Raw genomic sequence first — 16,332 nt, forward strand, 5'->3', positions numbered from 1 at the left:
GATAATTTGGGCAGATGGGCTAAGAAGTGGCAACTGAAGTTTAACCTCGACAAATGCAAAGTACTGCATATGGGTAGAAGTAACCCCAGAGACACTGGACATCCTAGTAAATGGATGTCCAGTGCTCAAAACAGAAGCAACTGGAAAGTTGCTGGAGAGGCCTTCATCCTGCAGTGGATTGAAAATGGCTGATGATGATGATGATGATGAACCCCAGAGAAACGTACCAACTGTGCGGTACTACACTTGAGGTGGTAGAAAATGAAAAAGACCTGGGAGTAATTGTGCAGTCAGATATGAAGTCAATGATATATAGGAATTTTGCTAGCAGGGAGAAGGAGGTGATTGTCCTTCTGTATAAGGCAATGGTCAGGCCACGCCTTGAGTACTGCGTACAGGTCTGGAGGCCTCATTTTAGGAAGGATGTAGATTTACTTGGGCGTGTACAGAGAAGGGCAACAAGATTGGTGAGGGGAATGAAGGGATCCTCTTACCAAGACAGGCTTGAGTTCTGCAAATTGCAGTGGCTGGAGACTAGGCACCTGCGCAGTGATCTGATTGAGGTATATAAGGCCTTGAATGGGTTGAGCACGCTGAATTCTGATGGGATCCTTCCACTTGTTCAGATTACAAACCTAAGGGGGCATAAATTCAAATTAAGAAAAGACAGATGTAGAATAGATGTGCGGAAATTTTCCTTTAGCCAGCGGGTGGTTAATTGCTGGAACAAACTTCCATCTGTCGTGGAAGTTGACAGGTTAAATAAATTTAAGAAGGCACTGGACAGGCATTTGGAGGGAATGGTGTGATATTTTTTTTTTTTTTTTTTTTTGGCTGATGCTGCATAAATTCATACACTTGCTTTCTTGTATCACATACTACTACTACTTTCATCAAACACAAACTGGTCCTCATTCAATTCTTGTAATTTCATTTACCTAGTAGAAAACTGATGGGCATCAAACATTTCACTGAATGTCTGTTTCCATGGTGTACATTCAAGGTGGTCCCTCTTTATTCTCAATTTGTTGATTGGACTGGTAGTTAATTGTAACATTATTTCTTCCTCTTGTAAAAAGATGATAACCAGGATCGTTACAAAAACAAGCAATAGCTACATAGTTCATGGTTTGCCACTAATTTCATGTAATGCTGTTACAATATCAGAAGAATTTATTGAAGTTCATTGAATGCACAAATAAAATTCCTGCCTATGGAAAGTTTATTTATTTATTTTTAAGTTGATTGCAATTTAAAATCGCCCCTTGTATGTCCTGCAAGCCAGAGGGGTAAAAGCACTATAGTCAGTCCTCGTATAACACGACAGTTGTGTTCCTAGAAACCCTCGTGCAATACAAAATCGTGCAATATAAACAACGGGCCCTATGAGAAAAATAGGATTAGGTGCCGACCACCCAAGATTGGACACACACTTGTAACCAAAACATTACCAAACACAATAAATAATCATAATAAAACACTTACACAGTTTAAAAATGTAATATTAACAATTTAATCATTTAAATTTAGATTCTTACCATAAAAATAAATGAAGACAGCTTAAGGGAAAGGTCTTGAGAAAGGGTTGAAGCAATGGAATTATGGGGAAAGTGGCGGCAGGTTGTCATCATTATCGGAACTGGAAGGTGGAGGAGAGAGATGCCGATGAGGACTTTGGACAAAATGTGGTCACGCCAAAACTACAGGATTGTGGCTCATTTTCTGTCCCTTTCTTGGGAGTTTTCATAAAAAAGACATCTAGTTTGTTGTTTTGCAATCTTCTTTCTTTCACAAAGCAGCTGCTTATATGGCTCCAAAGCAGATCGAATTGCATGATTTGATCTTCTGCTTCTTTCTGCATTATAATCGTTATCTTCTAGCCATTGCATACTTTTCTCAAATGAATTTAAAACTGAAGATAATGCTGAAGTAGAAAGCTGTTTTATGGTGGTGTTCAGGCATTCAACTTCATCATCTCCCTCATCTTCCACCTGCTCTCCAGCAACAAGTTGTTGCAGTTCTTCAGTTGAAAGTTCTTTATGAGACTGAAGCAACTCTTCTAAATCTTCTCCTCCAATTCCTCAAAGCCAACCCGCTTTGTGAGGGCAACACAATGTGCTTTTAATTTAGGAAGCTCGTTTACAGGATCAAAGACTTTAAAACTGTGAATAAAATCTGGTAAAAGAGGCCGCCAAACACCATGTAAGCATTCTTTTGTCACTTCATTCAAAGCCTCCACAATTATGTAAATTGCATTCTTTATGTTGAATCATTTCCAGAAGTCTTTAACTGTTAGTGCATTTTCGCCCTCTGTTTCTGCTGTCAGCACCTAAAATGTGCGTCTTGTGTAATAGTGCTTAAAAGAAGCAATACTCCTTGGTCAAGTGGCTGGATAAGAGATGTTGTGTTTGGTGGTAAAAACAGGATTTTAATGTTTGGTGACAGTTCAGCAAGGGTTGGAGGGTGACTTGGTGCATTGTCCAAAATAATTAAAATCTTAAAATCCAAATTTTTCTTTTTTCCAGTAGCTTAGAAAGACATCCTCAAACACATGTAGTAGAAGGTCAGTGAAGATCTGCCCTGTCATCCACCCTCTTCTGCTCTTCCTAAAGTAAACATCCAGGGTAGTCCTTACGATCCCGTTTAGCGCTCGTGGATTGGCTGCATGATAACCAACAACAGGCTTCCGTTTCAAGTCGCCACTTACATTTGCTCCTAACATAACGGTCAGTCTATCCTTGGCAGCCTTGAAGCCTGGAGCTCGTGCTTCCTCTCTTGAGATATATATGCGTGATGACATTTTTTTCCAATACAGTTCGATTTCATCAAAGCTGAAAATTTGGTCTAGTGTATAGCCCTCTTCCTCAATTAGGTTTTTCAGTTTCGGTGGAAATACCTTTGCTGCTGCTTCACCTGATAATTTCACATTATGGAAAGTGTGACGTTTCCTGAAATTATTGAACCAGCCACTACTGGCAGTAAAGGGAGGCACTTCTTGAGAGTTTCAGCTTTATTCTGAAACTCTGTTATTATGTGGTACATACATTCATACAATAATGCCCAGGATGCTGGAAATACTAAAATACTAAATTGTTACTTTGATCACTCATCACCAGATCGTGCACGCTGTCAAAAATTCTGGAGTGATGGACGTTGCAGTCTTCCACAGCATACGTCATCTTCCAGGTACTCCCTTCCTCATTTAAATTCTGCTGTCAACTTCTTAACCATGAAATAGGAAGGAGCATCCTTCCCCAGTGCTGTAACCATATCCTCACAAATTGCCTTTGGCATTAGTCCCTTTTTTCCCAAATAATGGATTACAGCACAGTGAGTGATTTTGTCCATCTTTCCTCATTTACACAACTTTGTTGACATCAGCTACTGTAATTAAAAAATACATTATTGAAACTGCATGTAATTTCTATTAAAAAATTAAGACTGAAAGCCGCAGACTATGGAAAACCTACCAAACATTCAAGTTAGCACATTGCATCAAGTTTGGACTATTATGTAAACCGAAGTTGATTACATCGTATTGTTTTCTTTACATCTCACATTGTGAATGCCTCCATGAGTTTCCTGTTCATTACTTAGAATAAGTAATGCTTCCCCAATAGGAAAGCCACTGTCACTTATTCTGGTATAACACCATGTACTTACCCACCCACCGATGAAGGGCCAAATATCTCTGAAAGTTGTTGTTGTTTGGTTTTTTAGGAGCATTAGTAAATAAGGCCATATTGCTCCGGAAATATGCGGTGGTCATTCCATGACCTTTCTGCATCCTCCGTATTTGGTGGTGACAGGCTCGAACCCCGGTATAATCAAGAAGCGTGTGCTATTGACTGCTGCTCCTTCCCACCTGGCTACGGAGGCGCCTATCTCTGAAAGAGCTGTCTGGGTGGTGGTATCCATGAAAATAAGTAACAATAGAGTTCACCATTCTAAATCGTTACTTCTTCGAAGAATAAAGAACAGGCAACTCATGAAGGCATTCACAGTATGAGATTTAAATAAAACGATGCCATGAAATCAACTTCAGTTAACTTACTATGTACAGACTTGATGAAATGCACTAACTTGTTATGTCTCGTAACTTTCATTATTTATTATGATGAAATTATTTTGATCTCATTAAAATAAATTATAATGGACTTCTTTTTTTGTTGTAAATCCCTCACCTACTGCCCATGAAGGACTTCCGCAACACCACTCAATCTGTCTAAATTTACAACTGAATAGAGATATTCTCTCTCTCAAATCAATAATTTTTTATTTGCTTTATAATTCTTATAAGTACATGAAACAGCACTCTTGTCATGTACATAAAACATCATTCTTCACTAAAGCAAAACTTTCTCGTAAAAATAGGGTATTAATTTGAGATAACATTAATAATGGCATATGATGCAAGAAAGCAAGTTTATACGCCAGAAGCCAAAATAAAAATTAGAAAACTTCCCTTTCAGCTATCCATTCCCTCAAAAAGTTTTTATAGTTCTTCCTTGAATATTTACTTAAGCTAATACAATGACAGATTGTATTAGCTTAAGTAAAAGCTTAAGCTAAAAACTTTTACAATGACAGATGGATGTTTGTTCCAGCAATCAACCACTCACTGGCGAAAGAGAAATTTCCACACACCTATTCTGCAACCGTCTTTCCTCAATTTGAACTTATGCCCCAATCAAGTGCATAAACTGAGCAAGAGGAAGAATCTGATCAGCATTGAGCTTGCTCAAACCATTCAAAGCCTCATACACCTTTCTTGGTAAGAACGCCCCTTGGCTACCCTAACCAATCTCACTGCACTTCTATGTACAGTCAGTTCTGCTATAATGCGGTACATGTGTTCCTAAAAATCTCTGCGTTATGGCATTTTGCACATTAAAAACAAGAGGGCTTATGGGAAAAATAGGAATGGGGGCATAGCATGCAAAAACATTTTCAGTGTGGTAAGTAAAACATTAAAAAAAAAGTTAGACACAATAAAATTGCTAACACAGGTTTAAACATCTTAAATTCCTAATAAATAAATAAATATTATAGTAAATATAGCACTGTAATATATATATATATATATACATATACTAATTAACATTTCTGTTTACTGACTTTTTTCTTTTTTTCTTTTTGGATTGTAAAACAGTAAAAAAGATAAACAATCAATAACAATGAATACGGCATGCACAAATTGCACAAGTGAGAAATGCAGTAACAATTTCACATTTTAAAAATAAAAAGCTTAAAAAATAGGATTGAAGATTTCATCGAAAGGGAAACACATTTCACCATAAAAGTAAAAACCCACAGAATTCCAACTATCAGTATTATCACAAATGCAATAAGATCAAGTTTACTACTCGTTTATAATAGATTACACTAATAGAAAAGCCAATAAACTGGGAACTGCAAATTGTTTTTATTGTTTTGTGGTAGTGACCTCCAGAAATGACCTCTGCTCATGCTATCATGCCTCACGAAATTTCTGTTCAAAATGAAAAATGTGAACTACTGAAAACATGAGTCAGCATACAATATCTTGTGAATATAGCAAATGACAATATGTCTACAACCAATACAACTGAAGTAAATGAGAAACAGCTCTTACACATTTGACATTTTTTAAGCTTCGTAAACTTGTATGCATTTCTTTGCAGGTCGCTATGTGCGGCTTGGTGCCAGGTTTTGCATTCACTTGATGTTAGTCGTAGACGAAATCGCGAATGAGCCGATGCAAAAATCGCATTATTCCCTAATATATGAGTTGCTTTGGAGCAAATTCGCATTGCTAAAATGCACATTATAGCAGAACTGACTGTACTCATTTCAGCAACACCACATAGGCCTTCAGACCTGTATGTAGGGGGCACTCTTACCAAAAAAAGAGAGATCCAGTTCTCCAAGTTGCCGTGTCTGCCTTATATAAAGGAATAACCACCTTATCCCTGTTAGCAAAATTCTTGTATATCATTGACAAGACCTCCATGAGCTGCTCTGGCAGACTGTCTGCACTCTCAATAAACTTCATAACTGACTGCACAATTACCCCCAGGTCTTTTTCATTCTCCCCTACCCTGAGTATAGTACCATACAGTCAGTACATTACTCTGGGGTCACTGCTACCCACATGCAGTATTTTTCCTTTATTGTTAAACTTCAATTGCAATTTCTCAGCCCATCTGCTTAACTTTTCTAGATCTTACTGCAGTAGCATACTGTCACTAACAATCCTACCAACCTTTCTAGCATATGCAAACTAGGATATTAAGCCTGATATACCTTCATCAATATCATTAATAAATATAGAAAACAACAATGGGTGCAACACAAAACCCTGGAGGCCTCTACTAAAAACATTAGTCCACGAAGAGCAGTGTCCATTGATCACCACTCTCTGTCTTCTCCCACTCAACCATCCCTTCATCCATAGCAACAACTTGCCCTTAATGGCACGTTGCTCCAATTTGTACAGCAGTCTTTTATGTGCAATAGTATCAAAAGCTTTCCTAAAATACAAGTATATGATATCAAAATTATTTTTTGCATCCAGTTCTTTTGTGATCGTAGTATCCAATCAAATTGACCAGACAAGATTTCCCCTTAACAAATCCATGTTGTCTGAACTATAACTGCAGCATTGTCTATATGATACTGCATTACTTCAACCAATGACTCCATTATTTTCTCTGGAACAGAAGTTAAACTAACAGGTCTGTAATTACTCATCACCCTTTGATCCCACTTTGTGAATTGGAAATATATTCACATATCTCCAGTCTGTGAGGCCTCCCCTGAATCCAAGGACACTCTCATAATTATGGCTAAGGGTTTGATTACTTCATTTGCTGCCTCCCGTAATATAATTGAATAGATTTCATCTACCCTAGGTGTCTTCTTCTTATTATTTTTTTTCTTATTATTACTAGCCACGTAGTGCAAGGAAGCCTGAGGCTTATGCTGCACCAGCTAAAATAAATTTCCAAGTTACCCTGAGAGAGGGGGGGGGGGAGGTAGAGGAGAAATCACCAAGAAAAAGAAGAATGGTGATATCCAGCTCAGGGCCCTGGGTGTGCCAAGCCCATACTCACCAGATGTGAGCCTCTGGGGATAATTTTCTTATGTTTAACCTCAACAATTTCTTTCACTTTCCTCTCAGTTATTACAATAATTTAGATCACTATTAGAGTTTGATAAATTTCTGGCCTCCACTTTCCTAGAGAATTCCTCATGTGTGAATATAGAGGCAAAAAATACTCACTCAGTTTGTCAGCTACCTGATCAGGATCACCAACAGTCAATTCATCAATATTAATGGGACCAATCTGATTCATCCTCTTCCTTCTAGCTATCAACTTAAGTAAAGACATCTTTGCTGTTTTTCTTTGCATTCTAAGCCAAAGATTTCTAATAATCTGCCTTCTTGCTTAACCTCCAGGTAAATTATATCTACATAGATTTCTGTGTCATCTGATGATTTATATGCATCCCATGCATATTTCTTCTCTGCCACAAGTCTCATTAGTTCATCTGACATCCATTTAGGCCTAAAACTTGAACAGTATTTCTTAAGTTGGTATGAAAAGCCTAGTAGCTTTCAAGATTAATTCCTTGAATGCTTCCCATTTAGAATTTTCTGTTGGAACATCATCAGTTGGTCCCACTGAATAGAATTTAAAAATTGAGACCACTGTAGTCACCTTTACAAAAGCAAAAACTTTTCCCTTGATCCCTGATGGTAGTTACATATTTAAGTAAATCTCACATCAATACACTGGGATCACAGCCACCTAGTGGTTCCTCTGCAGATTATTAATGCATAAATAACCACTGCTGAAAATCAGGTTAGGAGATTTACTCCCTCAGATTGCCCTTTGAACATGCTTCTGTACAAAAAACAGTCATCCAACAAATCTACAAAAGTCTTGCTAGTGTGCAAGCGATCAACCCAGAAGTTCCAGTCACTATCTGGAATGTTACAATCCCTCGTTACAAGAGAGTCAGATTTACTGGCCCAGTTGTTCATTGTACTCATCAGAGTCATTAGGCCTATAATACACTCCTACTTTCATTTCTGCTTTCCCAGTGCTTATGTCAAACTAATTCAACATTGCACTTCCCATGTGAACAGGATACACTGCCTTAGATTTTGTGTTTCTTAAATAACAGCATAACCCTGCCTCCTTTCCTATCCTATGTCCTTTCTGTACTCCTTGTTCTAACCCCAGATATCCTGAACTACTTAAGTCTGAATCAGCATATCAAATATATATAACAAGAGCCACCCAAAACGCATGCAATGCATCAATGAAAAAGAGAATACTTAAAAGGAAAGATGTGCCTTGCTGGTGCCAGGACTTGAGGAAATGGGTCTATAGGGCCCAAAAAACCTTTCAGGGTGATTGTACTTCCTGGCCCCGGGCAGAAACTGATACCTTCAAAGAGGCTTATAAAGCCCTTAGAAATGAATATACCAAGTTAATAAGAGAAAAGAAAGCTCTTTCATGGAGAAATTTGGTATCCACTGCAGAAAATTTGATATCCACTGCAGATCTGAATAAACTTCCCAGAGAAGACATTAAACATACTACCATTACCCCTGTTCGTAATCAAACTTGGGAAGCATCTATAAATAATATCCTAGATGCACTATCAGTGGGTCCCAATGCAAAGTTTAGTATGGGCCGCCTGAAAATATTTGTTTTGGTAAAATTAAAAATACAACGGTAAAACGTAATAGTCAAAAAAATTATAGGTGCAATAGTAATACTACACTCAATAATAATGACCCCCAATAAGTGGGCCCCTATTTGACTTTGGCCCCTGTAGTCACAAATCCTTAAATGCTGACCTGGAAGCAGCAGCTATGCTAATACCATTTCGCCTCTATTCACTGCAGTTTTTCTTGTGCTGTGCAGCTAGCTAACAATAAACATGCTTCGTATGAAAAAAATTATTGTTCATAGACATAGTAAATTTTATCATAAACATAACTAAAAACTTACATTTTTGCTCAATTAAATTTTTTTCTGTTTTGGGCAGGAGGGCAGTGGGCCATCTTTTAGTCATGGGCCCAATGCACCACATTGGCATAATTACTCCACATGCACTATTCCTAACTAACAACCAGCCTGTCTGAGAATCTCAACAACAGATCCTAACTGAAAACACTTCATACAGCATACACAAGATAGAACCACTTTTCACACAGGAGGAACTGCAAATGGCTTTGTAAAGGAACAGAAACAATGTCCAGGGACAGTTCACTGATTACATACTTGCACTTTTGAACAAATATTTAAGCAAGGGACAGTTTCCAAATACCTGGACGCTAGCAAGCCTAAAACTGCTACTAGAGTCCTGAAAACCCCCCAATGGAACCAAGGTCATATAGACCCATTGCCCTCCTCCCAGTCATGGGAAAACTATTAGAGAGACTTTTACTAGTAAGATTTGCTAACTATTACAGTCAAGCATCTGACGGGCAATTTGGATTTAAAGCAGGGTCTTGCACTGAAGATGCAATGAAATACCTAACTAAAGCTGTACATTCTGCTCAGCCAAGTCGTGCTGGTCATATCCATGTATTTCACAGGGGCATTTGCTACACCATGGTGACCAAGGCATCATAGGGTGCCTGCGCACACCAATCTCTCTCAAAACATGTGCCAAAGGCTATCTAAATAATAGTGTCATTATGGTAAGGACCAGGTAGCAAGAAATCTCCCAGTATGTGGCTAAGGTATGTCCTCATAAAGTATGATTCGTTTTTGGACACTTCTTCTGGTCTATTGTGCTTGACAAATTCCTATCAATGGAAATACGACTAGTAGACAGTACGGCCTATGCAGATGATGTCGTCCTAATTGTAAAACCAGATAGCAGGGCTTGACTGAAACACAAGCAAACTATGACCTAGGTAAGCTTCAATGTTGGAAGTGCACCCACAACCTCTGTATTTAGAGAAAAAATACTAAGTCAATGCTTTTGAAAGATTCCTTACAAAGACACCCTGGCATAAAGATTAGCATTAGTAGAGGCATTTGATGCAAGAAAGCAAGCTTATGCAGCATCAGCCAAAAAAAAAAAAAAAAAAACCACTTCACCCCTCTGTTCGTTCAAAATACCTGTCCAGCTGAGCCTTAAACTTATTTAGGCTATCAACCTCCACGACAAGGGATGGAAGTCTGTTCCACCAACAAACCACCCGCTGGCTAAAGGCAAATTTCCGCACGTCTATCCTACATCTGTCTTTCCTCAATTTGAATTTATGCCCTCTCGGGTGATTATTCTGAGCTAGAGGAAGAATCCCATCAGCATTGAGCATGCTCAAACCATTCAAGGCTTTATACACCTCTATCAGATCACCTCGCTGGTGCCTAGTCTCCAGACACTGTAATTTGCAAAACTTAAGCCTTTCTTCGTAAGAGCACCCCTTTGTTCCATTCACTAACCTTGTTGCCCTTCTCTGTACTCGTTCCAGCAGCTCTACATCCTTCTTGAAATGAGGCCTCCAGACCTGTATACAGTACTCTAGGTGTGGCCTGACCATTGCCTTATACAAGGGAATAATCACCTCCTTATCCCTGCTGGAAAAATTCCTGTACATCACTGACAATACTCCATGAGCTACTCTTGCAGCCAGTCTGCACTGCTCAGAGAACTTCATATCTGCCTGCACAACCACCCCCAAGTCCCTTTCATTCTCTACCACTGTCAGTGTAGTACCACAGAGTTGATACGTTGCTCTGGGGTTGCTGTTTCCCATGTGTAGTACTTTACATTTGTCAATGTTAAACTTCATTTGCCATCTCTCAGCCCATCTGCTCAACCTTTCCAGATCCTGTTGCAGAAGCATAGTGTCAGTAGTGTCCGTGACAACTCTGCCAACCTTTGTATCGTCTGCAAACTTGGACATTAAGCTTGATATACCATCATCAATATCATTTATAAATACAGAAAACAATAATGGACCCAACACTGAGCCCTGAGGGACTCCACTAATAACATTAGTCCACGATGAGCAGTGTCCATTGATTACCACTCTCTGTCTTCTCCCCCTCAACCACCCCTTTATCCATAGCAGCAATTTCCCTCCAATGTCACACAGCTCCAATCAATGTCACACAGCTCCAATTTGTGTAGCAGTCTTCCATGTGCAACAGTATCAAAAGCCTTTCTAAGATCCAAATATATAATATCAAAGTTATTCCCTGCATCCAGTTCTTTTGTGACTGCATCATAGTATCCAATCGAATTGGTCAGGCAAGACTTCCCCTTAACAAAGCCATGCTGTGTCCGAGCTATAACTGAAGTCTTGTCTAAATGATCCTGCAGTGCTTCTTTAACCAGTGCCTCCATTAATTTTCCTGGAACAGAAGTTAAGCTCACAGGTCTATAATTACTTGTGTCAGCCTTTGATCCTCCTTTGTGAACTGGGGTCACATTTGCACATTTCCAGTCTATGGGTACCTCCCCTGAGTCCAAGGAAGCTCTCATAATTATGGCTAAGGGTTTGTTTACTTCCTTTGCTGCCTCCTTTAATATAACTGGATAGATCCCATCCACTCCGGGTGCCTTTCTTGTGTTTATCTTCAACAGTTTCTCCTCCACTTTACTCACAGTTATTTCAAGATTCTGTAGCTTACTGCTAGAGCTGAATACACCTCTGGCATTCCCCTCGCTGAATAACTCCTCATGTGTGAATGTCGATGCAAAATATTCATTTAGTTTGTTAGCTACCTGAGCAGGATCATCAACACTTGACCCATCAATATCAAGTGGACCAATCTGATTCATCCCCTTCCTTCTAGAGTTTACATAAGTAAAGAACTCTTTGCTGTTTTTCTTTGCATCCCTTGCCAAGGATTTCTCGTAATCTGCCTTCGCCTGTCTAATCTCCTTTGTAACTTGGTTGCATATCAACTTGTATCTATTATAGGCTTCTGTGTCATGTGTTAATTTGTAAGTATCCCATGCATTTTTCTTCTCTGCCATATGCCTCATTAGTTCATCTGACATCCATTTTGGCCTAAACCTTGAACAATATTTCTTAGTTGGTAGCTTCCAATATTTCTAGCTTCCAAGATAAGTTCTTTGAATGCTTCCCATTTTGAATTTGCTGTTGGTAACATCATCAGTTGGTCCCACTGTATAGAATTTAAATACTGTCTCAGTCCATCGTGGTCGCCTTTACGGAAGCAATAACCCTTCCCTTTACCCCTAATGGTAGTTACCTCTTTGAGTAAATCCCACTTCAGCACACTGTGATCACTGCCACCTAGTGGTTCATTTATCTGCAGATTCTTAATGCATGAAGAATCACTGCTGTTAATCAAATCAAGAGTATTACTCCCTCTAGTTGCCTCCCGAACATGCTGATGTAGAAAACAATCATCCAATAAATCCACAAAAGCCCTGCTAGTGTGTGAGTGACCAGCCCCCAAATTCCAGTCAATATCTGGGAAATTAAAATCTCCCATTATAAGACTCTCTGATTTACTGGCCCACTCTATTTCCCTGTACAGTTTCTTATTATACTCATCAGAGTCATTAGGCCTATAGCACACTCCTCCTCTCAATTTTGATCTCCCAATGCTTATGTCACACCAAACTGACTCAACACTGCACTGTCCAGCGATGTCAACTGGCTTCACTTCCTTGGTTTTTATGTGTTTCTTAACTAATAGCATAACCCCTCCCCTCTTCCTATCCTGTCTATCCTTTCTGTAGACGTTGTACTCCCCAAATTCCAGTTCTGCATCCCTTATATCTGTGTGACACCACGTCTCTGATATCTGGTACAATCATTGCACTGGTTACTGAACTACAATTTTGGGTGTCATCTTTGACACTAAACTAACTTTCTACCTACACTTAGTGCATCTGGCAAAAAAAGGTCAGAAACTATGCACACAGCCCAGAATAACCAGAAGACTGAGGACTGAAAAAGAGAACGCTAGCAATGATTTACAAAGCAATCTTTCTCCCAGTGATATGTTATGGCATGTTTGGTGCCAAAGAGCCACAATTCTAAGAAACAGAAGTAAACTGGATTCAATACCACCTGGGCATGCTGTGCTGTAAGTACTTGTGCCTTAAAAGTTCTGACAGGCATCCTGCCACTGAATCATGAAGTGATTGATACCAACAGAGATATCTGTTGGTATCAAGACTGATGTTTATGCTACTGAGATATTTATACTACATTCTTTCTTATGGGGTATGGATCCTTCAAGGATAAACTGACTTCCCTAGGAATTACTGATGATCCTATTAGTAACTGTGGCGAAAGTGAAACGTGAGAGCATGTTATTTGTCACTGCCCGGACTATGAAGATAACAGGTGTAGGCTAATTTCTAAAATCCACAACTTGCCAAATAGTCAAGAGCATCTCTCTGTTACACAGGAGCACTGACTGAGTATGCACAGGTGTTCATGACTTGTGGACTGAATATAAATGGGACCCAAAGAGTCTGAGACTATGTGGGAGCCCCAACTTAAACACTCCTGTCTGAACATACAAATTTGACCACCGAATCCGATGCTACCTGAATTGACTGAAACTACCTAATGGTGTAGTATGCTGATGCTGCTGCAGCATTGATAATCTGGATGGTGCCTCAGTGCACCAACAATGCTGACAACAAGCACAGTGTGGGATGAATTCAGGGCAACTCATCTGCCAGAGAAACCCTGACTAAACAAAGGACTTCAACTCAAAACGTATCAATTGCTGACACCATTAGGTGTGGAATGCTGATGCTGTCACAATGTGGGATAACTGCCTGGGCTCTCAGGCACCCTGCTGACTGCTGTCACCTCAGCAGCACAGGGTTACAGGGATATTCAGATTTAGAGGAACCCTGTATAAATAAATGACTAATCAAAGCCATCTATTTCAGGTTACTGTGCCCCCACCTGACTGGTGCAAATAGCGAGTACCACTGGTTATATGGGGAAGGAGTAATGGAGAGCAGCTGCTTGCATCAACCTGGAGTGAATCTTATAGTAGCCCGCAGAGCTATGCTGGCACATCACCATTCTGAGGTATACATCTATGATGATAGGGATCCAGCAGTATATTCTGCAACTCATGGCCAGGAGTTTCACTTCCCTGTTGGCAGTGCATTCCCATTAGTTTAGTATTCCCTGTGTCTGGAATGCTGCAGACATCTTCCATCTTGAGGCAGGATCTTGGCATCCATGTGGCGACCTCATGGGTTTTACCCATGACCTTTATTTCTCTTCCCCTGGGGGAGGAGATGGCCTCACCCAGTACAACCCTACTAACTTTACCCTTATTTCTCTCTGGGTGGATGTTTCCACTTGCAGCACCTCCTATTATTCCCTCCTCCTGCCCTCCCCTTCACTACTCTAGGGATCCCTTTCTCTATAACTTTTCCTCCCCTCCTCTCCCTAGGTGGAGTCCTTTCCCTTCCCACCTGGTGACAAATCTATTCCCTCTTTTAATACCTAGCCCTGAGCAGGATGGGCATCCAGTTTCAAGAGATCCCGTCACCTTTTTTCCATTTCCATTTACCCCCCCCCCACACACACACACTTCTTTCCCCTCTTCTGGGCCCTCTCTTGGAGGCTCAGGCAACCTCAATGTTTGCCCCGCCAGAGTCTATTTCTTCCTACTGACCCGGCCCACCTCACCGTGGCGAAGGACGGTGACTATGGGTTTGTTGCCTCCACAGATTCCTAGGATAAGTGGCTGGATGAACAACATAACACAATCCTATGCTAACACTTCAGAAACATTCATTAACTCACACCATCTGGCCTCTACACAGTTCTGTACATATCACAGAATACCAATCGTGGAGTTGGGGAAAAACCCCGGTGCCACTAGGCAAATTACACTATATCCTTTCTGTACACATTGTACTTCTCATATTCAAATTCTGCATGCCTTATATCTGCGTGACACCACATCTTTGATATCTCAAATATGTCTTGACCAGCCCCAAAAATTCATCAAATGTATTTACTATGCTCCTAGCATTGGTGTATATGCAAGTATGCATGCACCTGTTCTTACTCTTAAGTTACCCTGACACAACTCATGTAAATTACTTACTCTATGATGACTTCCAGCAATTCTTGAAATCCCCAACACATTGCTTTAAAGGCTGCTGCTGCTCACTCCAACAGAAACAGCACAAGAACCACTTTCACCTCTGGCTATTGTTAAATCTATTAGTACGCACCTTCCCCTCTCCCAAACTAGCAGTTTTCCAACCCACTTAACACTGCCTTGATAGCATCAGCAAATATTCTTGTACTCTTTGTATTTAAGCATATCCCATCCCTGTAGAAGCAGCCTCTCCTGTTAACAAGCACAGACCAAGCTGAGAAAAATTCTACCCACGAGTCTTGCACAATCTCTCTCCAGGGTTGAATTGATTGACAAGACTTTCATCATATACTCCTTCATTGACTGCTGTCTGGGCAGAAGTGCAGGCATTTTAAAATTTAACTCTAACTCGTGACTTGTTTTCAACATTGACATGTACTTGTTAAGTAAGTCTGCTGATCTTCTACTCTTAATGTCATTAGTGCCAAAGTATACAACAATATCGCCTTATGTGCCCTTAAAAGATGATATTTGCTCTACAATGTCATCACTTTTGCCCCTGGCAGACATACACTGGTCCTATTCCACCAATCCTTTTTGTACAGTATATTTCCCATTTTCCTGACAAATACAGTAACTGATAACAACTAGCTCCTGTGGGTCCAGTGCATCCTGCCTTGGAGTTTGCCACTGCATTGCCTGATAATCAAGTGCAAGCTCTGGCATTGATGGTGGGCAGCTGAGAACTTGATGGGCCCCCAATTTAAATCCTTCGAGGGAATCCACCCTGTTCTTCAAGCCCTCAATTAAGGCCCATAATGCTGAGTTGGAGATCTCAAAAAAGATCAGTAATCAAAATGATAGTAAAATATGGATCAAATACACAATACCACAAAAAACTAAAATTAAAACCAAAAATATGCTAATTTATACAAATTAATAAACTTCTATGATCACTAATACTACAAGTATTTAAAGCAATGTACTCACTGTAATGTTTCCAGACTGCATGCAGGCCACAATAAAATGGGCATGTCATGAATTATGCACAAAATAATTTGCAAGAAAAACATTGTTTCTTAAACAATGTAAGAAAAAAAATTGCATATTCAAATAAATATATATATATATATATATATATACAGTAAACTCTCGATTTAATGGACAAAAAATTTCTTTCCTAAAGTAAAAATTTAGAACATTTTTTTTTTTTTTTTTTAAATTCGCAAATAGCATGGGCCTAAAA

General features: G+C 39.6%; 1 protein-coding gene across 3 annotated transcripts in view; it reads right to left on the bottom strand.

Moving 5' to 3' along the window:
• The window catches only part of Graf (GTPase regulator associated with FAK), a 537,792-nt gene that overhangs the window by 297,823 nt on the left and 223,637 nt on the right, over positions 1-16,332 (bottom strand). For 2 of the 3 annotated variants that reach the window (XM_090379073.1, XM_090379076.1), the window contains one exon: positions 16,077-16,091. The exons of the other annotated variant lie outside the window; for it this stretch is intronic. In XM_090379073.1, coding sequence (XP_090235199.1) covers positions 16,077-16,091 — 15 coding nt within the window. The remainder of the gene's footprint in view (positions 1-16,076; positions 16,092-16,332) is intronic. 3 annotated transcript variants of the gene reach the window in all.

The sequence above is a fragment of the Mastigoproctus giganteus genome, chromosome 8, assembly GCF_048544385.1.
Source record: "Mastigoproctus giganteus isolate SK-2022 chromosome 8, ASM4854438v1, whole genome shotgun sequence".
NCBI lineage: Eukaryota > Metazoa > Arthropoda > Arachnida > Uropygi > Thelyphonidae > Mastigoproctus > Mastigoproctus giganteus.